This window comes from Erigeron canadensis, unplaced genomic scaffold (assembly GCF_010389155.1).
Source record: "Erigeron canadensis isolate Cc75 unplaced genomic scaffold, C_canadensis_v1 Conyza_canadensis_unscaffolded:43, whole genome shotgun sequence".
Classification (NCBI taxonomy): Eukaryota; Viridiplantae; Streptophyta; class Magnoliopsida; order Asterales; family Asteraceae; genus Erigeron; species Erigeron canadensis.
The window spans coordinates 15,281-42,500 of NW_025215786.1; the positions used below are offsets into that span (position 1 = coordinate 15,281).

Sequence of the window (27,220 nt, forward strand, 5' to 3'; positions counted from 1 at the left end):
AAGTCTCAAAGTCTCAAAGTCTCAGAGACCTCAAAGTCTCAAAGTCCGGCCTTACGGTACCTGCCTTAGTCCAAGTCTCAAGTCTTATGTCCAAGTCTCAAACTCATACAATAAGCACGTCCACACCATAAATCACAACAATAAACACATAAATCACACACATATAACAAAATCAAGCACGTCAAATGGCACAAGTAACTCTATAGGCACAGGCTCCATATTGAACATAAACAGGAATCGACAAAACTGTTTGAAAAATAAGTATACTTTCCACCCCAAAGCACGTAAAAAGAGGGGCTACGAAACTCACCTGAAAAGTGTTATGAAAGTATAACGAACGAGCACGACAAGCACAATCAAAGTCCACGACAATCAACACCTACCAATAATACATGACAAGTCACAATGAAAGTCTTTGGTCTTAAGTCTTAGCCTATTAGAAATGCCTTTAAGTGTACATGTCTTTATTTCACTTCTAAAACGACGTTTGACAAAATTCGAATAAACCGAACAAGAGTTTGGATTTGACAACAAAGTCCTTTATTAAGTTCAAACACATTATTATATCAATACAACCTCATTTGAAATCAACAAAAGGCAATAGCAATCTAGTTATCTCAAGAGGATTCCGCACTCTTGACATAACGAATCGCATCTTATTACGATCCACACAACAATAGGGCACCTTACAAAAACTCAACTTGCCGTTCGGGAGGAACACCTGGCAAGTCATCGGGAAAAACGTCAACAAAGTCGCGAACTATAGGAATATCTTCAATAGGCAAGGGTTTCTTCTCAACATCAACTATGTGAGCAAGATAGGCATGACATCCATGTGACAAATATCGTTGGGCACGGGCAAAAGTACAAACGGATATAGGATGTCCACTTTTATCACCATATACCACCATATCCTCCCCCTTAGAAGTCTTCAAAGAGATAAATTTTTCGTCACATGAAATCTTGGCGTTGCAAGTGCTTAGCCAATCCATACCCAAGATTATATCAAATTCTCCCATAGGGAAAGGAATTAGGTTAGCTTGAAAAATTTCCGCAACTATCTTAATTTCACAATTCTTATACACATCCTTTACTAAGTTCGTCCTACCATTCCCAACCTCAACTTGCAATATATGATCTAGACTTGACTTAGACGTGGGAATAACATGGATCACCCTAGTTGCAACAAATGATCTATTTGCTCCAGAATCGAAAAGAATACGCATAAGTACATTATACATAAGAAATGTACCTGTGATGACGTCATCGGTATTCTTAGCTTGTTCAACGGTGAGTTGAAATGACCTCCCTCTTGGATTTCCATGTGCCAACGTATTCCTCCTTTCCGCCTCCTTCCTCCTTTCTTCTTGTCTTTCTTCTTCGGTGAGCTTGGGACATGAGCTCTTGATATGACCCTCCTCGAAGCACTTGAAGCAAATGATCGGTTTGTGGGGCCTTGCCTTACAATCTCGACTCACATGACCCGTCTTCCCACAATTATAGCAAGCCTTTTCCCTACATGAACCGGGATGATTCCTTTTGCAAATTTTGCAAAAAGGAACATTCCTTCTATTGGCGTTGCTACCGGATGCACCATCTTGTCAGAATCTCTTATTTGGGGAGTTGTCTCCCTCATACTTCCTCTTTAACTCACCCTCATCAACTCTTGATTGTTCAATCTCGTAATCTCTTGCTACATCACATAACATGGAGAAGGACTCCATTTGGCGCAAACTTATTTTCTCCCTCAAATTTTTCTTGAGCTTCAAATAGAATTGTTCCTTCAACAATTGTTCATTCTCAGAAAACTCGGGGCAAAATTGTGCCTTGTCGAGAAATTGGGAACGAAACCCCATCAAACTAAGTGTTCCTTGAGAGTCATTGAGGAATTCACTCCTCAATCTTGTCACCTTCGCTTCCGATCTAAATTCCTTGAAAAACATGGCCTTGAACTCGGGCCAATCCACATTGTCAAGTGCTCCCTTCTCCACCGTCAACAAGTTGTCCCACCATCTCTTTCCCTTATATCTCAACATGCTTACGACAAATACAACTTTAAGATCTTCGGGGCATTGACTAGTACGAAAAGACCCCTCAATCTCCGACACCCATCTAGTACAAACAATGGGGTTACGGTCACCATGAAATTCGGGTGGGTGACATACGTCAAAGTCCTTGAAGGAGAACTTTTTCTTGTAGAATTTCTCCCCCGTTACCTCCACCTCCTTCTCCGCTTCATCCTTCTTATCTTTCCCCTTACCATCCCTCTTCTCAAGTTCACGTTGAACATTAAAGGCTACCTCCTCCCTAATCATTTGGGCTATATGATCATTCATCGCCCCTTCCATAGTTTGGTTTAGCTTTTTGAGAAGAAGTGGAGTATACATCTCCAATGCCCTTCCGATTTGATCGGAAATATCCATACTATCTTCCGGGAAGATGATCTCTTTCTCGTTGTGTTGGTCATGTTCTTCTTCCTTGTTGTGTTGATCCGACATACTATAATAAGAGTAGAGAAATTGATTTTAAATATGCAACCTATCTCTTTCTACGAATCATAAGCCAAACCTATAATTTCATACTAGACCGTTCTAAAGTTTGATGCGGTTGGTTTATAAATTTGTTAGTACTTCAATCACAATAAGGCCGGCTTCTTATTGTGCTTTAATACTAGCAATTTTATAAGCTAACATCACCAAACACATATTCGGGTCCATATAAAATTCTAATAGCTAAGGTCGAGTCTCAACTAAGGTTTAAGTCTAGGCACTCTCTATACGAGGGAATACCTAAATCCCTTAAACCTTGGCTCTGATACCACTTGATACGAACAAGACTCGATAACCAAGTAAAACAAAAAAAGGAATTTATTTTTACAACAGACTAATACTCCATATATTAGTCTACAACAGACTAATACTATATATATTAGTCCACAACAGTCTAATACCACAATAGACTAATACTCCATATATTAGTCCACAACAGACTATTACCACAACAGACTAATACTCCATATATTAGTCCACACAGACTAAAACCACAACAGACTATTACCCTACATATTAGTCTACAACAGACTAATACTCCACATACTTTTGCACAAACCCATTTTGACCCAAAAATTCATTTCCACATATTAACAACTAGTAAAACTAATCACAAACACATTTACAAACTTGTTAAAACATACCACAATACAACTAATCCAACAACGACCAGAATTCGAAAAGCAATTGACCAAGCATATCCATAAACAAATGTACCAAAACATGACCATAAACAACCAAATTTGTACCATGAGCCAAAGTAGAGAAGGACAACTAGGTTTCTACCAAAAACATGCCATTCATCCGAGAATAGCCAAATTACCTTCCAAGTATCTACAAACAACTTCAAGTTGTAATCCTCCAAATCAAACCAACCTAGTTCCTTCTTCCGGAACTACCTATAATCAAAAGGGTAAACAACTGAAAGGTAAACGAAATGCTTAGTGAATATACATGCATATAATCATATAAACGAAGGAGGGCAATGCTCAAGGGACTGTTGCATATGGACTATGACACCGTCGTGTCATATCCATAATACTCACCCTTGGGCTAGGCATTACATGGATCCATATAAGCAAATGTTTACGATCACAATCAATATATCAATAACAAATGCTCCTCATGAGCCAAGGCCACCAATTAGGCCCGTAATCATGCTCAACCACAAACGTGGGACTTAATGCCAAATCAATTACCACCGATGGACACACTCAACACCGAATGGTAATTGACCCGGCGAATATACAAGAATATGCAAGTATACTCACCTCCCTCGCGACACAACAAATAATCAAGATAACCGCAAATGCACAAAACCAAGCTTTCAACCTATCATTATAACATAATGCATATATAAGACGATAATCACTTTCCAAGCTATCTCAACATAGCTAATCAATCTTTTCACTAGCATTCTAACCTCTAACCCATTTCACTAAGTCATTGAGTTGCTTACTTAACAATGTTTTCATATCAATTCCAAGATTTCATCATCATCATCATCATCATTATTTCAAATATTAGTAAAATCATCATTATCATAGTTGGAGCTTCACCACCAACATTCTTATTTTCAATCAATAATAACAAAAGCAACCCAACAACTAACTCATAATATTCCATAATTTGGGGGAAATTCATATTTGGGCTCAACACTATCAAAACCCCAATTTCAATATTCAAGAACCCTAATTTCTAATAAGGAAAGGAAATTAGGTTAGGAATCAATTACCTCAAAGGAATATAAGATCAAATTAACACTTGAAATCTCAATTTCTTCTCCCCCCTTTTCTCTTGATAAATTCGGCCACCACCACCACTATTTCACCAAAACCCTAACTTTTTATTCTTGAAAGATAGTAGGATAATGTTCTTTGATGATTATTATTTTTATTTGAAGCCTTGGATTAGTGTTTACAATTTGATTTCAATGGAGGTTTGGAAGAAATGAGAGCAAGGAGAAAGTAGTATGGAAGATAGTTGAATTATGATGCATCACAACAAAAGTGGCTGGCATCTCCTAGTGATGCCACGCCCCCTTCACACTTTTGGGTAAATTTTTACCCACTATCCGTTAAAGTTCCAACTAAATTAACCCCCTTTTCAAAAACAAAATACTAGGAATTTATTTTAATGTCAACACTACAAAAAGGGTTTATTTATTACTTTAAATTATCGGGGTGTTACACCACACAAGTTTTAAAAGGTATTCTTTGTACCTTTTGTTTTACCATCTATTTATTATCCTAATACATGACAAGCGATATGAACAAATTTGAAACCATTTAATAAGGTAATTAATTGTTAAGTATTTAGCTAATTTATAATTCAAGTTACTCCTATGGGTTAATTACAAACCGATCAAAGACCAAACAAAAGCCCAACTGATGAACTCATTACCCAACCCCAAACAATACCCATCTATTTTATATTCATATAACATGCCGTCTAATGAGTTTTTTTTTTTATTTTATTTTCTCTTCCTTTCTTGCCATGACCGATTTCCGATCCATAGCCCAAGCCACGCAAGTTTAAAAAAGTATTCTTTGTATCTTTTGTTTTTCCATCTATCTATCATCCCCATTTGTAAGATCAGGTCGCCCTCGTTTGTCGGACTGTCGAAACGAGATTGACTAAGGATATGTCGAGGTGCGAAATCCCTCGAGATAACCCAGGGTTTCCATATCAAATGCCATACATCAATACATAAAACATAAGTCATTAATAAGTAGCCAAACAATGGCTAACGGGAAGTCTAAGCATCGGGAAACTAATGTTAATCTTCCTTTATTCTTCTACCCATCTCATGATCCACGCACTTCACTAGCTTATATCTGCTTATCTTGAAGGACACAACATTTTCATAAAAGCAAGTGTTAGCTAATAAATTAGCTAAGTAAGATACACACATTTATAAAACGTTCTTAATTTTACTTTCATAAAACTTCTGCGGATATTATATATCAAAATATGATCACATCACATATCATCCACAAACATCGTGAGATAATCCCATCTTTACTTATTCCCATATATCCACACATTTCAAATCATATCATCATATATATACAACTTAGTCATCATGTCACATCTTACATATCTCACATAAACATATCACACGTATACGTATAGCACATGTAGAGTAATTACTTATAATTGTACCTATCCATCGTTAAATCACACATATCAACATATCTTACTTAAATCTCACGTCACATTGTAATCCCACGTCTTAACTTACATGTACATCTTTCTCACATATTCTTATAGTTGTCTTAATCAACTTATTCCCACATCTTACATCTTTAATCAATTTACATATTACGCACTAGCTTTACAACTAGCACGATTTCCCATGTCTTAACTTTTAGGATTGGCAAAGCCATTTCCATAGTACCCCGTCATGCTTTTAACATTGGTGGTTAGTCACTCTACCCGGAAATACTAGTCCCACGTAACTATGTCGCAAAGAGACACTCAAACGACCACGTACGCACTAGCTTGGCATAAACTAGCACGAGTTAAGCTTATCACTTCCCACATCAATCTCACGTATTTAGCTATAGCATTTCCCATGTATTTATAGATTTCTTACTTTTTACGCACTAACACTAAGGCTAGAACGATTTCCCACATTTCACACTTTACTTTAACTTTAGGTATATTCATTAGCTAACTAATCCCACATCTACTTTAACGTTTAATCCCACTAACATGCACAACTCATAGCAATTCCTACGTGTATCTAGTAAACTAGACATATCATACTTAAGTCCCACATACAAGCCATCACGTATCAACATTAAGGCATATCAACGGCATTATCAACAACACATCTTAAACATATCATAGCAACGTCATTATAAGCATCATACTTCATATGCGCATATATACTTTTACATTAAACGTCATCATATCAACATAAATCATTTCAACATGCATATATTCCCACATAACCTCCCGCATAACCCGAAAAACCCAACACACATAAGATAATCCGATTAAGAGATTAATTATAGAAAACCACATTTTGTTGTGCCTCCAACGTGAGAAAATTCATGTATCTTACCTCGTAGAAGCGTACAACAAATGATAACGTAAGTTACCGAGCTTTACAAGTATTCCCGACTACCTATAATCATCAGACAACATAATGAGCTTACAAATACACACTTACATATGGTCATGACTCAAGTCTAATTACCTATAAACATGACCTATGACAATGCTTGATGCATCAGAGGTTCGTTTAATACTTTAGAGCTCACAGAACTCGACAAAACTCAACCTTCACTCACTTATTCAAACATTTAGGTACTTTGACATCATACTCTTCTTTTTTAAAGCATTACTATTAGAAGGTAGACTGTCTCATGATTCCGTAGATAGCTTATTTGTCAAAAACGGAGTTACGGTTCAAAAGTTATGGCCATTTGAAAATTTTGTCGCTATTGCGTCGCAATGGACAAATTGCGTCACAACTTAAGTCACTGTTTTCTGGTTGCGCCGCAACTTAGTAGTTGTGCCGCACTTGGCCCCGAGTCTGCACATAACTCATTGTTTAACCTCCAAAACTTAACCATACACTCCCCAAACGACCCCAAACCTTATGAACGACTTTTGGACCTCAAAATTCATCATTTTAAGACCATAATGATGCAATGAAATCATTGATTAATCCCTACTTGATTTGCATCACAATAACAAGCATTTTAGGTTACCGAATCGATCAAAACATACGTTTTGACATCAATTATTCCTCTAATGACCTAGATCGGTTATGAAACGAATCAATGGATTGAAAGGACATGAAATCAATTTAATAATACCTCAAATACCTGTAGATTACAAGAAGGATGCAAACTATGGATCAAAACCTCTTCAAATCACCTAGAAACGATCATAACATGCAAGAATTGATCAAGGGAAGGGAGGGGCGACCTAGGGATTGGAAAGGGAAGAATGAGAATTGAAATTGTGTTTTTCATTAACCCTAATGACCCCTTAACCTGCTGGAACTACTTTCTAGGCTTGCACTTAGGCCCCTCAACTTTACATCTTCACGTCTAAGGCTTAAACGACTTAATGGGAATACTTACTGGCACATTTAACACATCTTAATCATCTTTGACATCTTAACACATTAACATATACATCATTAAGGCATTGAAGTCTTCCACATATAGCATATTAATCACATATAAGCATTAAATCTCCTAGAGACTTAACGGACACGTTGTGTTGACTCAACGACTCAAGTCAACCGTTAATTAAAATGTTCAGGATGTTACAATTCTCCCATCCTTAAAAGGATTCTGTCGTCAGAATCATCTCAAGATATCAACACCTCCATTTCTCTTCTCACTACTTCCCACCCACGTATAAGTCAACATTTCACCACATTTCCACTAATTTCTTCCCTTATCACCCTTCATTTCATGTCTTTCATTAGTCAATTTGAATACCGTCAAGTGAACGCGCCCGTATCATGATATATATACAATTATGTTCCGGACCATAAATCTAACTATATCATTCCTCACACGTGTACCTTTAACTGTACTCACACATCATAATGTCTAACATTTCCTTCACAATCCATCTTGGCATAATTATACTAACTATGAACACATAACACACACACATTTCACATAAACATATAAACATAAGTATCATTGATTAATTTACTAAGGAATTACTTGGTTAGGTACCTCGTCATCAAGCTCGTCTTCCACGATAATCATCTGATATGCACGAGCTTTGGCTTTTTGAGTATCATCCTTCTTCACATCGTCTTTCCATCGAGGACAATCAACAATCAAATGTTCCGTCTCACCACATTTGTAACATCAAATATTATCTTTGCAACTAGAAGCAACTTGTCCCTACTTACCACACCTATCACATCTTCTAATTTTCTTCGAACATGGTCCATTGTGATGAACTCTACAAACTGAACACCACTGAATAGCTTTTTCATGATCCTTGCCCTCATAAGTCGAACCATTTACAAACTTCTTTTCCGAATCTGATGACTCTAACCTTCTCTGAAATCCAACTTTCTTTTTATTCACAGTCTTCACATTTGTCTTCTCGAACTTATAACCATCATCCAACTTCTTTGATTCCTTGATAGCACCCACAAGAGTAGTATGTTGCCTACAAATACCTCGATAACTAGCCGGAATACCATCCACATACTGTTATGGGTGAAATTTCAGGTCTCATTATTTTAAAGGTCCAAGATCTTGACGACTCAGGATCTTGATAAAGTAAAATATTCCGATTACTTAATGATACTTTGCTAACGATATGTTCCAAGTATTATTGTTATTTCCACGTGAGATAAACATGCAGGTTCTGGAATATTCGGCATACGATCCAGGTAAAATTATTATTCCCAACTCTTATCCCGTACGCAGTTCAATAATGGTCGGTAATGGCACTTGCATCCCAATTAAAAGTACAGGCACTGGTTTCCACACCCTACCCAACCGGACCTATATTCTGCCCAATGTCCTTTATAGCCCACACATAATTAGAAACCTTATTTTTGTACGACGTTTTACTCGCTATACTAATGTGTCTATCGAATTTGACCAGTTTGGTTTTTCTTTGAAGGATCTTTTCACTAAACGGACTCTTTCAAGACACAACAGTACCGGGGACCTCTATCCTTTCACTCCGCCTGAATTACCTCCACAAGCCTGCTTCATCACCACACTTAACCTTCCATGGCACGAGCGTCTCGGCCACCCTGGGAATCAAGTTTTAGATTTATTACGTCGTACATTTAATTTTTAATGTAATAAAGGCACATTGTCTCATGTTTGCAACTCTTGTTAACTTTCAAATAGTAAACGTTTACCCTTTTCCGTATCAATTTCTTTTACTTTTGCCCCGTTTGATATTGTGCATTGTGACCTATGGACATCACCCGTCACAAGCAAAACAGGTTAGAAATATTACATGGTGCTTATTGACAACTTTTCCACTTTGTTTGGGTATACCCACTTAAATTTAAATCCGAGGCTTTTCCCACCTTTGCTAAATTTCACAAACTCATTCACACACAATTTCAACGAAAAATAAAAACTTTTCAATGTGATCTTGGGGGTGAATCTGATAATCATGCTTTCAAGAGCTTCGCCAATCACCATGGCTTACTATTTCGTTTCTCGTGCCCTCAGATATCCTCACAGAATGGAATGGCCGAGCGTATGATTCGTCGTCTAAATGACATCATACGTGCCCTCTTTATCCATGCAAAACTACCCCTTGTATTTTGGGTCGAAGCTCTACACACCGCCTCATATTTACATAATATATTACCTATTAAACGCCTAAACTTCTATACACCCACCTTTGCCCTATACCTTAGGCACCCCGACTATGATCATTTACGTGTTTTCGGGTGTGCTTGCTACCCCAACACCTCCGCTACTTCACCACACAAGCTTCACCCTCGTGCAATTCGTTGCATTTTTCTCGGTTACCCTCCGGATTTCCGGGGCTACAGGTGCTTTGACCCAACCACCGGTAAAGTTCACATATCACGCCATGTCACATTTGAAAAATCAACCTTTCCTTACACCATACCACAGACACCCAACACCTATAATTTTCTAGACGATTCACACACACCTAGCTTTGACCCAACCACCAGCTTCTCCTTTATTCCACCAGTACCACCTACACCACCTACACGGTTCACCACCACTCATTTTCCGATCACCCACAGCAGACGCCCGAGACCACCACTTGCACCAATTCCACCATCACCACCTCCCACTCCCCACCAGCCCTTGACTCCAACACCCACGGCTTCAACTACCACCGCCCCACCACCATCGGCCCAACCTGCAATCAATCACCACCCTATGACTACCCGTTCCACTACCACTTCCATCCATTTTACTCCCACCTCAATCTCCCCTATTCCCAAGACCTATGCCAAGGCCTTTGCTGACACTAATTGGTTAAGTGCCATGAAAACCGAATTTTCTGCCCTACAGGATAATGATACATGGGAGTTAGTTCCAAGACCCATAGACCGTCCTGTTATACGCTGCATGTGGCTTTTTCTCCATAAATTCAGGTCCGACGGGTCTTTGGAACGCTATAAAGCCCGTTTGGTAGTCAACGGAAACTCACAGACCGTAGGAATTGATTGTGATGACACGTTCAGTCCAGTTGTTAAACCGGCTACTATCAGGACAGTTTTATCCTTGGCAGTAACCAGGTCTTGGCCGATACATCAACTTGATGTTAAAAATGCATTTTTGCACGGGCATCTTAATGAAACGGTTTACATGCATCAACCTCCGGGTTTTGTAGACAAAGGGCACCCTCAGTTTGTGTGGCACCTTAAAAAGTCGTTATATGTGTTAGAAATTCAAAATAGTGCTTAGTTGTATTTCATTATCTTTGTACATTTGTATATGTAATATAAGGTTGAGGGGGAGCTTATGTATTTACTTAGAGTATAAATACCCCTCAAACCTTAACCTTTTGTAACCTTTAATCACATATTGCAAAATATCTCTCCAAGCTTTTCACACACACTTCTCTGCCTCTCTCAATACACACACTAACACACACACACATCCACCATTGTTAATCACCTTACTTCCTTACTTCCGCACCTGAACACGAACGATTTATGATATATTACATGTGGTATCAGAGAAAAACAACAATCTGTTGACGATCCAGAACAGATTCAATACATATTCATTGAATTCTGTTCAAATTCTGCTTCTACGTGTTCAAAGAACCTTTTTACCGCCATTTCTGTTCTTCAACAATTTACATTCAATTTCTGTTCAATTTTCTAGTTTTTGTTCACTAATACTTTCCAAATCATATTTCAAAACATTCTGTTAAGTTTCAGAATCAAATTCAAAGTTTTGAGTAAAATCAAAATTTTCGGAAATTTGATCAAACTTTGATTTTCACAAATAAGTTGATTTGAGATATGGAATTGTTTTTAGGATTGTGCGCGATCATTTTCTGAGCATTTTGATGTTTGGATCACATTCTAATTCTCAAAACTGAGTGAGAATTGATCAATTTTGTATCAAAAACCATTTGTTTTATCTGTTCTGTTTATATGTGCAGGTATCACAAAACAATCTTTGTTGGAGGAACTAAAACGATCTCTTTTAGATCGTTCTAGTTTTTGGACCATTTTGAAGTTAAAACGATCTAATTTAGATCGTTCTAGCTTATATAATTCTGTGTGAATTGTGTGATGTGTGGATTGTGATTCTGAAGTTGTTGTGATTGGGAATCACACACTTCCTTGGGTAACTGATCTCCTTGAGATTGGTTTTGCTCAAAAATTTCCAAATCATTGTGTTACTCTGCCCAAATTTTCAAAGTTTTCATACTTAGAAAATTTTTCACCCAAATTGTTAAAACGATCTAAATTTAGATCGTTCTAAGTTTTCATTACAATTCCTTAAAACGATCTCTTTTGAAACATTTCATTTTTTTCTTTTCTTTCTTCTTTCGTCTTTATTCTTCATCACTTAGAAAATTTCTTTTCTAAAACGATCTATTTTAGATCGTTCTGTTTTTCATTTTCCAATACTTAGAATTTCTTTTCAAAAATCTAAAAAGATCTAAATTTTTTAACTTCATTTTCTAAAATCATTTTTTTAAATCAATCATTTCAAATGACAACAATCAACATCAATTCAGACTTTTCATCAAAAGAGGTACAAGTTAGTACTCAAACTGATTACTTGTCTCTTCAAACAACTGCTGATACTTTGACAATGCAAAATCATACTTTGAAGACAAATTTGACTATAGCTAAACAAGAGTTTGATAAACTTAACAAAGCTTTTTCTCAACTCTCAATAGCTCATGATGCTCTCAAAGTTAACTATGATTCTTTGAAAGAAATGCATTTGTCAAGTAACAGTTCTCAAGTTGTTTCACCCAATGCACATTTAACCAATAAATGTCAAGACCTTGAAAAGACTGTCCATTCACTCAAGCAAACCATTGAGACCTTACAGCTTGAGAAAACCAATGAATGGATAAGAGCAAATGCAAGACAAGCAGATGTTGAGTTTCTCACAAACAAAATGAAAGATATGAGACCAAATTGTGAAAAACATGAAAGACAGATTTCTGACTTAAACAGTTCTTGTTTTCTCAAAGGAGTTGAAATTGAAACTCTTCAAAAACAAGTTGAAGATTTGAAAGCAAACATTTTGTTCTACCAAGAGAAAATTCACAAAATAGAACAAAATCCTTTCTTAGATTTCACTGCTTATTACAACAAATCAAAGATTGATAAATCAGAACTTTTTTTGGTTTAGGTTGTGAGAATCCAGCACATTTAGAGAAAATTCAAAAAGAAGATCTTGGTGCTTTGTATGATGAAAAATTTCTTCGCCTTGGAATGATACAAGAATTCATCAGACCATCTGAGGATGATTTTGAGTCAGATGACGTTGAGAGACCAAAACCAACTCAAATAAACATTGATTATGTTGCTCTTAATGATTCTTACAAGAAAACTCATAACAGATCAATTTATGAGTTAGAAGAAATAGACAACATTTCAGTGAAACAAAATGAGTCTCAACAAGAGTCTTCCAAATCAATTTCCCACAGAGCTTATATTCCAACTACCATATTGGAAAAAGAAATTGAAAACCTAAAACAAAAAGTTGAGTCTCAACAAAAGGTCATTGAACATCTGAAAACTCAAGATTATTTCCCAAAGGATGATTGCATCTCTTCTAAAGAAATTCAAGATATGTCCACAACAATGCTATCATCATTTTTCAAGATTGAAGAAAAAATTCAAGCTTTGAAGACTAAACGTCTTGCTTCTGTCAAAAGGTACTTTCTTTTGAAACCCCTGTGATAACACCAAAGGACAAAAGTAAAGTGATTTTAGAGCATAAAATTGAGATTCCGGAAAATTTTAAGGCTAAATCAAAAGCATTGATTGAAAAGATGACTACCAAAACTGGTTCTCAACAAAAAAGTCAATCAAAAATTAAAAAGGGAGTTAAACAACTTTTTTTCAAAAAGCCTAAAGTTGAATCAAAGAAGGAATCTAAATCTAAGATTACTCCAACTTCATTTTACTCACCCAAAAGTCAGATTGCACCAACTGACAAAGGAAAGGACACCATTAAGGTTCATGTTTCATCTGTTTCTAGAACCTCTGCTCTTAAAACTATCTCTAAAAATAGTCCAATATCCAAAATATCAAAAACTAGTCAAGTTTTCCTCACAAAAGACACATCTAAGGGTATAACTATTTATAGGGATCAGTATGGACGGTTCACTGTCAAAACTCCAAAGAAACAGAATTCCAAATCTTCAAACAATACCATGATCAATTTTTCTAATCCAAAAGGACCCATACAACAGTGGGTACCAAAACCAACTTAATTTTTTTGTAGGTAATAAAGGTCTGTGCTACGTTCTTCCACTTTGGAAGACATTCAACACATGATCCTGGAATAAGTTTCTGATCAAAGAAACTATCTCAAATAAGTGCTAATTACTAATTTACTAACTTTCCTCTGCATGTTGTGTAAAAATCCTCCATCTCTCTAATTTCATTCATTATCTGTCAAACATTGATGCTATGCTTACGTGCAATATGTTTTATATCATGCAATGTTTGAGGGGGAGAGAAAGGATAATTCATGAAGCGAGGGGGAGTTTGTATATTTGCACTATTTGATTAGAAATTCATTGTTATTATAGAAAAACAAAATATAAAAATAAAAATTTAAAAATTCACAAAAATATTTTTGTTTGTTTTGTTTTTGTTTAAGTATTGTTTCAAAATTCTGTTATTAGAAAAAGCCCAAAACAAGTCAAGCCCAATCCCAATCTAACCATACCTGACCCAGATAGCCAAACCCGATCCAATCAGCCATACCCGACCCATTTTCTTTTCTTTCTCTTTAAGGAGGGAAAGATTATGTTTTTCTTTCTTATCTATTCACATTTACTCGTAATGATAACTTTCTCACCAAAAATCATCATAAAATTTTTGTTTCTGATCATCAAAAGAAGTTAAGGGTCTTGTTCCAAATCATTCTGTGATCATTTCTTTCTATAACATCATCATCTTTCAATCACATCCATAGGTACTATCTCGGTTTGAATGTAGATTTTTGTTTACGATTTTTCTTGAATTTCTCGATTCTGTTAGTACTTCTGTGTTAACTGTGTGAATTAGAAGCATGTTATGGATAGGTGTAAATGATTACTACATGTTTAAATGCTTTGTGTGATGTTTTTGAAAATTCAAAAACCCTTCCCACCCTGTTCTTGAAAATAAAGTTGATCAGAGTATGTTTAAATGGGTTAATGAGTTTCTGTTCAGATATGTTGTGTTATGATATTGTTAGTTTGGCTAGGGATGAATGTTATGCCATGCTCAAGTTGCAGTTTGATCCATTGAATGTGAATATTGATGTATGTTTGGCTAACTGAAAAGTGTTTGGCAAAAATATTTTATTTTAGAGTTGTTTGATCCTAAAACGATCTAAATTTAGATCGTTTTGGTTTCTAAACGACTTGGAAGTAAAATAAGTTTATCATTCACATTTTTATATTTTCTTCATGATATTTCTTTGTTAAACTCTTGAGACTGAGACCAAAACGATCTAATTTGGATCGTTCTTGGGTCTGAACGCTGTGTGGTTTGAGAATGAAGTTTGGAATTCGATTGATGGGTAACTGAATTCTTATGAATTCGGTTCGCTCAAATCTGATACTTTTAAGTGTAAGGAGAAATCATGAATTTGATTTCACTTTATATCTTAAGTGTTAGAAAACCTTTCAAATAGAAGTGAAGTTTTTCTCAAAATTTTTCCAAAACGATCTAATTTAGATCGTTTCATTTTTCTTCACTTCAAAAGTTTTCAACAAAACCTAAAACGATCTCTTTTAGATCGTTTTACCTTTTCTTTCCCATACGTATCATTTTTTTTCTTCTCTCTCACATAAGAAACTTAAAATGATCTATTTTAGATCGTTTTACTTCCTTTTTCCCATACTTAAACTTTTTCTCAAATAAAGATTTAACACGATATCTTTTAGATCGTTTCATCTTCAGTTTTCCATACTTCATTATTCTTTCTTTAAATTTTTCAAAACGACCTTAATTTAGATCGTTTCATTTCTTTTTAACTAAGATTTACACAGAACGATCTAAATTTAGATCGTTCAGAATTTTATACTTAAAATTTTTTTTTCTTTCAACATTTTTTATTTTTACTTTTATTCTTGTGTGGTGTGACAAACTGTTTTGTATGATCATATAATTGTCATATATTTTGGAATATGAGGAATCGAACTCCTTTGTGTACTTCCTTATTATTCTCAAATATATCATACTTATATGATTATATATTATTTTCAAAGTTATATACATATCAAAGTATATAAGAGCACAAAGAATTGATCGCCTTTGTGAACTTCTTTGTAAAACTTATATATGAAAAATATGTATTTAACTATTCTGTGTTTATTTTCTCATCACAAATGATTTATAAAGGATACCCTGAGTTGATCGCCTTTGTGAACCTCCTTGTATCTTATATAAATTGTCTGTGTGAACCTTGTTATTTGCTATTCAAATATTATTTTTTGTGTGTGTTAAAAGTTTTGTCTTAAAACAGAAAATTATTAAAATAATGGATCATCAAGAGGAGGTGAGACATGATGAAGAGATTGCTATTAATGAATCAATAGAAGAAATTCTTACAGCCAGAAATTCCATCAATATGAGAAATAATCGATATCTGAATGATCCTTTCAATGCTCCCGGCTTTCCAATAATTTCAGCAATCTTCCACAATCATCCTCTTACTCATGCTCTAACAGTAGATGTTGATCTGGCTGAATCATATTTATTTGATATGTGGAGATCCATTATATTTGTGCAACCACATGATCCATCTTCATCAAGGACTAAATCAAAAGTCAAATCTCCAGAACTTCGTAGACAAGGTTATTTTGAATTTGAACTTCAGGTTGGAGATAATACATATGACTTCGAGTTCAACTTAGATGATTTCAGAAGATATTTAAGGCTACCAGAAGCAAACTCAAATGGGAAAGATGATTATGATGAATTTGAATCAAATGATGTGATGTTTGCTGCCTTGATATCACTTGGTTATGATGGTCCTTTGACAAGAACAACTGATTTTAAGCTGAAGAAGTTACCAAGAATTTGGTACTATGTATTTTCTGTGCTCAGCAACTGTTTACATCCATATACAAGAGGAATGGATAACTTAACCCAGACAATGCTTTACATATTCTATGGGTTTGTTTTCAATCAGCATTACGACATTGCTCAACTTCTTTGGGATCAGCTGATAGTAGTAGTAAACGGAAAATTATCTGCACCCAAGAAGTATATTCCTTTCATAAGATTTCTCTCAGCAATTGTCCGAAGTATAATCAGGAACAAGAAGCACATTCCAAGACTTCTTGAGACAGGAAGAGTTGTTACTCATCCATTCAAGTTCATTAGAGACTCTGGTATCTCTAATTATTCTTATTTGATTCCATCATTTTTACTTGATATGGTTTCTGATGCTGATGATGCCAAGAAGGCATATCTGGACTGGATTAGAACAACAATGGGACCGGAAAGCCTCCTGGTTCCTACCCAAGTTGTACATAGGTCGCCAAGTGAGGGGTCTAAGAGGAAAAGAAAAGAGAGTGAGGGTGAATCCAGTTCAGGTAGGCCAAAAAGTAAGAAACAAAGAGGAGAAATGTTTGTGATAAAGTTGAGTAAGAAAGTACATAAACAAAAGAAGAAAGGAAGTTCAAAGAAAAAGAAGTTGAAAAGGAAAACACCGGTTGAACCTTCTTCTCCAACATCTTCTAAGGATACAATCTCTGAATCTGGGACTCCAAGACCAATTCGATCACCACCACCTAAAACCTCAAATATCAGAAGATCACCATCACCAAGAACACCTTCACCACAAAGACACTCTTCACCAATACAAACATCTCGACTTCCAGAAATTCTAACACCAGAACCCCCAACAATGCCTCAATCACAAATTCCAACTCAAATTCCTTCATCAACAATTTCTACACCTGTTTTCCTATCTCCTCCACCGACATACTTTCAAGGCCGCAGGAAGTCCATTCCTGTTAATATCAAAAAGAAAACATTCAAAAGATCTCGCTTTGAGTATGATCGTTTCTCTCGAGCTGAACAAGAAGATGTGGTTGATTCTGATATTGATTCATCTGATAATGAAGCCAATCAATTTGCTGATGATGTTATGGACATCCCGGAGGAACAAGGTGGAATTGAGGGTGGAGTTGAAAATGTTAGAGAGGATGAGAGGTCCGGGCTAGGTATAAGGCATAAAGAAAACGTTGGCCTTCCATTAGTCCAAACCACATATACTCGCCGGGTTCGACCTAGGATAGAAGACGAGAGCACCCAACTCTTGCACGGTCAAACCTCCACTAGCCATTCGGAAGTCTCTCTACAGACTGACGTCTCATTCATGCATGGGCAAAATCCATGTACTCCATCCCAGTCTCCTTCAGAGTCTGTGGATGTTGAAGATAAAGAGACATCTGCCCCTCTCTTGACTTTCGATTCTGCACGTCTGTCTAGTACCCCTAGGACACTTACACCAATTATTGAACCATCTGCACATCTAGGTGATGCTGCCGGAACAAACATAGAGAGCTCGGCTTTAGTGCCCTCTCAAGGATTGTTTGGAAGTCCTTCCATTGCTAACATTATGCCAGCATTGAATGAAGGCACCCGTATAGGTGAATTGGCTCAGCGACAGTTTGAACTTTCTCGAGCTCGAGCAGTTGCTGCAGCTATTCGTGCTTTGGGTTTAACGGTTGATCTAAGTGACACCGGTGTTATGTTTGTCCACTTTCCACAAGATTCTGGTTGTGAAGCCGAATCATCAACTGTTGCTCAAACTCTTGAACCAACAGGAAATCCTGTGACAGTCATGATGTCGTCAGGTCACTCAGTAGAACCACTTGGAACTACTGATGTGTCAGCTTCCATTACTCCTGTTACTTCAATTTCTGAATCTCCAGCATTATCTCCAATTGTTCGAACTCTTGTGACTCATCTGGTTGAAGGGATTGAACAAGAACAAGAAAGTGTTTTACTTGCTTCCCGATATACTATTACTGGCAAACTTCCAATGACTCAAGCCAGTTCTTCACCACGCAGATTGCTCACTGGTGGTGCACTTCGAATTGGCTCATCTGTTGATACTCCAATCTCTACACCTACTACTCATATTTCAACTGTTCCAACTGTTACTCCTTTGTCATCTCAACCAATCATATCAACACCACCGATTACTCAATCATCTCCAATTTCATCACCAACACCCCCAGAAATTCCAACTTCATCAACTCAACAATCATTTCCTGATCCTGATTCTCCTGATTCTTCTTCAAATTCTTCATCTTCATCAGACTCTGATCTCAGTGATACTTATTTGAATGATTATACTGCTAATAGGCTTCATGAAAGTGGTATATCCACTGATACTCTCATAATGGCAGTACTTCGTAGATTAAGATCTGAAGAGCCTAATCTGAATCCACCAAAGCAAGCCATCTGTCAATCAATTCTTTCTTATCAACATTTTCTGGAAACTGATACTACTCATAAGGCTGAAACTGAAGCAATTCGAAAGAGATTAACTGAGCTTGAACAACAATGTCGACCGGCCACTATCTTAAGGAGTCGGGATGATCAAAACCCGGATGATCAACTTGAGGGGGAGAATAATGTTCAAGATAGTGGAGAAGGTCATAATACAACACAAGAAGCAAGTGTTCAAGAAGTAACAGAAGGAAATCAAGAACAAAGTCAAAGTGTGAATATTTCTTCATCATCTCAAGCTCATCAAGTTCATAATTCTGATTCAGATGATCTGCCTCCACTTGTTAAATATATCTCTCACTACTACTCAACTACATCAAGTTCTGATCAATCTAGTGATCTTGATCCATTTCAACCTAGAAAGAGGACTGATGATGACAGTGATTCTGATTCGGATGATTCTAATGATGCTCTACCAAGACCTGCTATGTCTCAAGAACAATTTGAGAAAGATATCTTTGAAGAAATTGTCTATGATCTAAGAGATACAAATAATCTTGACACTCCAAGAGAGCTTAGCATGGGCATTAGACATCCAAGAATCACTCGAGACAAAATCTGGCAAATTAATGAAGGATATTTTCATGAGAACTATGCACAAATGCTGAATCTGAATGTTAGACCAGAAGAGTTAGTATGCAGGGCTAGATACATTGAAGAAAGAGCCTTCCCGATTTACTGCTCATCTGAGGAAAGACTCAACATGACCTTGAATAGGTTGAGAGCATTCTCTTTATTCAGACATCAAAATCAAAGGGATGCATATTTGGAAATAATGAATGCTGAAAGCACAATAAGAAATGAAGAGTGGTATAATCAGTTCCAGAGTCCAATCACAAGAGTGTTGACATTGATTGCTCCTATCAAGTATCAGAACCAAAGACTTATCCGATTTAGAGTTCAAAGAGCTGATGGTCACATCTATGCTATTCATGAAGAATCTTTTCAATACTTACCAATCTCTTACATCCTCTTTCTCTACAACCAGTATGCTCATTTGATCACAAAGACTCCAAATCAACTCCTTGCTTATGAAGCTCTGAAAAGTCACATTCAAGCTTTAATCAGATACTATGAATTTAATGATTTCCAGATCGGTCTAGAAAGAGAATCTCACAAGACCAAATCAGAGAGCAGGAGGTTATGAGTTGGATTCTTATCAGATTGGAGATCCAATAGAAGAATTGGATGGATTTGTTTTCATAAACAGCTTCAGAGGAAAAATCTTTGTCCATGCATTTGATTTTCCCAAGTATTCAGATGGCACTCTAAAATATTGTTTATTCTTCCTCAGAGCAATTCATGATAATCCTGATCCCAGTGAAAATGAAAACATCCAGATTCAAAGAGAAAGACACATAAGAAGGATCCAAGAGACAATTGACATGCGTCAAAGAGTTAGAGATCTTATTGCTGTCAGAACTATTAGACCAAGAGAAGGAATCATTCATACTGAGACAGGTTCATGGGTTCTTTGGAATCCAAGTCATGAACGAGGTCCTTATAATATTCCTCCAGTTAACTTTCAAGATAATATCAGAGTGCCTGATGAACGACCAGAAGGTGCTAACTGGCATTTCATTCCTAAGAGGTATTGGAATGGCTCTTGGAATAGTTACAAGAAAAGAGCTTTTTGGAACTCTATGAAAGATAAGCCATCTACATCAAAAGCAGCTCAAGATTACAAGAAAAGAAAGAACAAGAAAAGACGAGCTGAGAAAAGGAGGAGGAGGAACTAATTGAAGACAACCAAGCACTAAGGGGAAGAATGTTAGAAATTCAAAATAGTGCTTAGTTGTATTTCATTATCTTTGTACATTTGTATATGTAATATAAGGTTGAGGGGGAGCTTATGTATTTACTTAGAGTATAAATACCCCTCAAACCTTAACCTTTTGTAACCTTTAATCACATATTGCAAAATATCTCTCCAAGCTTTTCACACACACTTCTCTGTCTCTCTCAATACACACACTAACACACACACACATCCACCATTGTTAATCACCTTACTTCCTTACTTCCGCACCCGAACATGAACGATTTATGATATATTACAATATGGTCTTAAACAGGCACCTCGGGCGTGGTATACCCGCTTTGCCACATTCATCAAATCCCAGGGGTTTATTAGCAGTGTGTGTGATCACTCTTTGTTCATTTTTCAGCAGGATCCCAGGGGTTATTGTGTTTTTTTGGGGATAATTTACTGTCGTGGTCCTCTAAAAGGCAACCCACTGTTTCACGTTCTAGTGCTGAAGCTGAGTATCGCGGGGTTGCTAATGCGGTTGCCGAAGCAACTTGGTTACGTAATTTATTACTTGAGCTCCATACTCCTTTGCCCCGGCCTCTATCGTGTACTATGATAATGTATCCGCCGTGTATCTCTTTGATATCCACTTTGTACGGGAGAAGGTTCGCATCGGCCATATTCGCGTTCTACATGTTGTGTCTGCCTTGCATTATGCTGATATCTTCACAAAGGGGCTCTCCAAGCAGTTATTCCAGTCATTTCGTTCTAGCTTGAGCGTTGGTCCTTACCACGTTCAAACTACGGGGGAGTCTTAGCCAATGAATATTCTAGAAGAATAGCACTATTTTAGGAATGGATTGTGATTGTAATTTGTATATATGGTTTCCTTATTTATCGATTGTATTTTCCCTATATAATGGGTATTGTGTATCAATAGAATTATTGAGATCAATAAACTTTCAGAACCAACATAACGAATATCCGAATTACTTGCTTCTTGAAATTTGAAAATTAGTGCCCGAAAGCACTGGGACAACCTCCCTTGGCAAGTACGGTCTTAGGAACAGTTCGATAATCCTATGTAAGTCCCTCGGGTCTTGTACTATTATCAAACCAGAGATTGACTTAAGGATATGTCGAGGTGCGAAAATTCCTCGAGATAACCCACGGTTTATATATCTACCTTTAGATGATATATATATCACTATATATATATATATATATATCTTTTACATGATGATAAACACTCCGGGAACGGCTCTCCGGACGCACCTTACCTAACACGTGGTAACTTGCAATCTATGAGCCGTTTGGGGGGCTGGGTGTGTGTTTGCGGTTCGTCCACGAGACGAGTATTAACCACAAGATAAACCGTGCGTGTTCTTAGTTTTCTCTCTCTAGAATTTGCTCATTTCTTTCTCTACACTCTTGTTGGAACACGCATGACACACATCCTCTATTTATAGGCAAGGGCTAGGAACACGCAAAAGGCCATTTGCGTGTTCTGAAACACGCAGACCCATGCGTGTTTCCAAGCCCAAGCCCATTAGGGTTATGGACTGTTTGCGTGTTTTTGTGGACATTGCATACTTTTGCTTGTTTCCACAGAAACTCTCAAACCATTTGAGAGTTCTTGAGAACAAGCATACTTTTGCTTGTTTCTTAGAAACTCTCAAATGACCATTTGAGTGTTCTTACTTTGACCAAGCAAGACTTTTTGTTGTTCCTAAGAACCCTCAAATAACACTTAAGATATAGTGAGTAAATGTCTTTACTGCTGTCAAGGCGCAAAACCGACATTGTACTCTGAGTTAAATGTCTTTACTGCTGTCAAGACGTAGAACCGACATTAACTCAACTAATGCTTTAACTGCTGTAAAGATACACAGAACTAGCATTAGCCTTCGACACATTTCAACTGCTGTAAATACGCAGAAACAATGTCGTCTATATTATGATGACATACCCCTCTATCGGTACGAAGGCCTTAACATAATGGCTGAGATACGAAGGACCATTCGCGACGAAGGCTCCTGCAACGAACAGCAAAAGATAAGAATCATTCCCCTATAAAGTAGGATTTGATCTAATCATCCCCAACTGATAATTAGGGAAATTATATCCCCGGCCTAAGACTTAGGAAACCCTAAGAGGCCTACTTGTTCCTCAAGAACACTTCTCCTATAAAAGGAAGAGCCGTAAGACCTAGTAAAGGCATTCACTCAAATATAAAGAAAACTTAACTGGTGTAAAGAGACCAACTCTACCTTCGGGGAATCGCCAATAAACGAGCTCAATCACCTTTTCATCCACATCACATAAACCTTGGTTCGGTGCGCAAACATTTGGCGCCATCCGTGGGACCCACTACTCAGGATCCCATAACCATTGTAGGCATTGTTTTCTGTATCAAATCGAGACATGGTTGATGTCCCGCCAGGGTTTGGTCAGAACTCCCAACAAACCAACGAAAATGGAAACTCCGAAAACCCCACCCCAGGGTCCGGACCTACAACTAGAGCGGCTGGGGGCGATGGCCAACCTGTCGATCATGGAGCCGACATCGACACTAGTCGCCCCGAACAAACATCGAAGGGACGAAGGGGATTCGTGCTAGGGTCCTCGTCCGGACCCCCGCAATTGTTCGATCCGGACTACATCATTAGAAATTATGGCCACATTAGCCGTACCATCAGGTATCTCAGGAGCACGGGAGCACTCGATAGCGTCACCAGGACGCCGAACTTTGACGGGGAAACAGACAACGACTACGACGCTAATACCCCCCGAGAGGACTTCGGCGTTATCCACGGAATCCAAGATTTCGGCCCGAAGAAGGTTATGGTTTGGCCTGGGAAGCGAAGGTTTAAGAACTCGAACACCCCTACACCAAACACTACCAGAAGGCGCAGAAGCTCCAATAAAAGGGAACACGGTGCCCGAAGCCAATCCTAGAGGCGATGTCTCCGCTACGAGACAGGGCAACCAGACTCCTAATGTACCCCGATCTGAACCGACCCCGAGAGGGCCTGACGCGATAGGTAACGCACCTCCAAGACATGAGATAGCAGCCGGAGGTCATTCAGGAGTCCTGGCTGGAACACATCAAAATTCAGGACAAACCCATGTCGGGTCTTCTGCTCCGATCTTTCAAGTACCTACCGAAAGGACACAACAGTACGTGGGCCCGACCTTCCATGCGCTCCTAGTCTCTATTCTCTCAGGGCCCATGGGCCAAGGTCAACTAGGGCCTTCAGGGCAGATCCCGCAGGGTCCTACGGGACAAAGTTATCCCATACCGCAGGGCTTTGGATGCGAAGGCATGAATGGAGCAGGAAGTTCACAACATGTTTCCTAACCATATGGCATCCAACCCATCGGAAGGGCCTACGGAAATCCTCAGACAGGGCAGCCACAGTTCCATTTGTATTATCCACCGCAACATATCGTTCCCCTCTCCACACAAAGACCCTACGGACCACATAACTGGGGGGGCTCCGATGTGTCAAAATGCCCTAGAATTGCAAATGGTAGGGGGAAGCGTCGAAAACTCACCATTCATCGCATGGATACAAAACTATCCCCTCCCAAAAGATCTAAAATACCCCTCTCATCTCAGAACATACAAAGGGAAAAGTGACCCGGATGACTTCATTGAAGCATTCGAAGGCGTGGCCGAAATGAAGGTCTGGAACGTACCGGTTACGTGTCGGATGTTCAGGTATGCGATCGAAGGGGATGCCAGAGAATGGCTAAAAAACGTGGCGAAAGGGTCCATCACTAGCTTCGAGGACCTTAAGGAAAAATTTAGAGCCCGCTTCAGCCAACAGAAGAAACATAAGAAACTATATGTGGCAGCCCATGGGGTAAAGCAGAGGGAAACAGAGCCTTGCAGGGCATTCCTCGACAGGTTCACCACCGAAACAGAAGATATCATGGATCTTCCCGAGTCACAAAGGATATCGGCATTGTTACATGGCCTTCGAAGCAGAGGACTCGTTGAATTCCTGTATAGAGACCTGCCGAAAACTTACGAAGCCATTAAGAAAAGAGCGCACGTATACCTTGATGCAAGGGACACCGCGCCGAAGGGAGACATTAGCCCGACTCAGGATAAGGAGACTTAGACGAATGGAAAAGGGAAATGGAATAACGACAGAGAAAGGCCAAGATACAGCCCGTACAACAAGGACGAAAAAGGATATCTGAAGGTCAACCTACCAGAACTCCATAAGAGCCGAAGGAGATACTCCTTACTGAAAGTGTCGCAAAGACCTTTCCAACACCTCCCAGGCTGAGCGGAAAAAATAGGAAGGACCCCGAAAAATACTGTGAGTTTCAAAGGGATTATGGCCACGACACGAATACATGTTGGCAATTGAGAAAAGCAATCGAAGAAGCAATCAATGAAGGAAAGCTGTCACACTTGGTGAAAAGCGTTAGACAACAGCAACATCCTAAAAAGGAAGAAGACACAGATGATAAAAAGAAAGTCCCCGACAAACTATCTACACTATCGTGAAGAAAAAGATTGGATACTCGTCCCGAAGGACCTACAGGGGAACGTACCCAACATCACCTTCCCACCCATCTATAATGGCAGGACCTTCAGAGACCCCCTAATATTTCAGCATTCCTAGAGGTCTCAAAGGTAAAAGAAATAGTAGTAGATACCGAGAGTGAGTGCAATGTCCTGTACGAAGAAGTATTATGGAAGCTAAATCCTTTGTCACGAATGAACTTCAGAAAGGCAGGGGCTTCGATTCAAGGGTACTCTGGCGACACAGCTGAACCGTTGGGAAAATTATTTGTGCAAACAACGATCAGAAAGGGACATTGGAAACGAAAAGAAAAGATCACATTCATGGTAGTTAGTGGAACTTCACCTTTTCAAGCAATTCTGGGCAGGCCCGGAATCCAAAAGTTTGGAATGATTCCATCCGTAATGCACGGCCTGATCAAGTACGAAACAAACGGAAGAATAGCAACCTTAGAAGGAAAGGCCAAAAATCTTTCTAACGAAGGCCGAGACGGCTGTAGTGAAATATCTATGAATGACAGGCCATACCATGGATAATAATGAATGGCCCATTTGACAAGGCCCATTACATTTTCTTTTTCCAAAGCCTAGAGGATATGGTATGTAACCTCAACTTTTATGCAATAAAGGCTTTTTGTTTCCTCCTTCCCTCTTTATTTAAAAAAAAATGAAGAAAAAGAAAAAATATAAGACGCAAAATTATGCGCCACAAAATTTTTTTTAAATAAAATGGGGACGCCCTTGAATATAAAACTCTGGAGAACAAAAGGACCAATAGTCCTAACAGACACCTACGGATATATCCACACAAAACAAGCATGCAAAAAAAATATGTGCAAAATAAGACGGCATTCAAGCTGCAAAAAAATATATAAAAAGAGAAAGAGAAAGACAACATTCAAGCTGCAAAAAAGATGGCTCCTAAAGCTGTAAACACGGTTAATGTTAACAAGACACAAGTTTCAAATATCCACAAACATTAAAAGTAAATTATCCAAAACAGCATTACGAGCTGTTATCAAAAGAAGATTGTTCGAAAAGGGCACATTCGCCACGACAAAGGCACGCAGGCCATCACTGGGGTTAGCAGCAACTTCAGGTTGAATCACATTGGGGTAATCTTGATCAAGTCATCAACAGCAGCATTGGGATCAGCAATAATCTTCTCCAAAAATGGAAATAAGCTTCCTTCCATTTTTGGTCAGCAACGTCAAGGTCCAGAGAAGCAGTGGCATCAAAATCAACTCTACAACGAAGGTCACACTTACCCTCTGCAGAAAACTCCTCTAACACGGTGGACCTTTCTTCTGCCCTCTCAGCAGAAGTCAATTCCCCCAACAGCTGCCGAACTTCATCACTATACAAGAAAGATTTGCTCACATAAGTAATGACCTCTGTAATTAACCAAACCCTGTCCTCCTTCAACAAATCAATCTGATCACGTAACAACTGGCAACCTCACGCTCTGCGGCGAACTCATCCTGCAACTTCAACACTGCTTCATCATGAACAATTGCATCTGCCTTCAACAAATTAATTTGTTGCCTCAAATCTTGAACAATATCTGATGCTTCAACAGTAGTGACAAAACAGGCCTCTCTAGCCTTCAAATCTTCAATAGTTGTTGACAAGGAATGCATCTCCAAATTCTTGGACCTAAGATCAACAGACATCCTAGAAAAATGCCTTGCAATAAC

General features: G+C 38.1%; 1 protein-coding gene across 1 annotated transcript; it reads right to left on the reverse strand.

Moving 5' to 3' along the window:
• Nucleotides 1-686: 686 nt before the first annotated feature.
• LOC122584572 lies at nt 687-2,498 on the reverse strand. The gene is made up of 2 exons (XM_043756654.1): nt 1,639-2,498; nt 687-1,536 (listed from the first exon to the last, which is right to left on the reverse strand). The coding sequence occupies exons 1-2, from the start codon at nt 2,496-2,498 to the stop codon at nt 687-689; spliced, it is 1,710 nt and encodes a 569-aa protein (XP_043612589.1).
• Between the last annotated feature and the right edge of the window lie 24,722 nt (nt 2,499-27,220).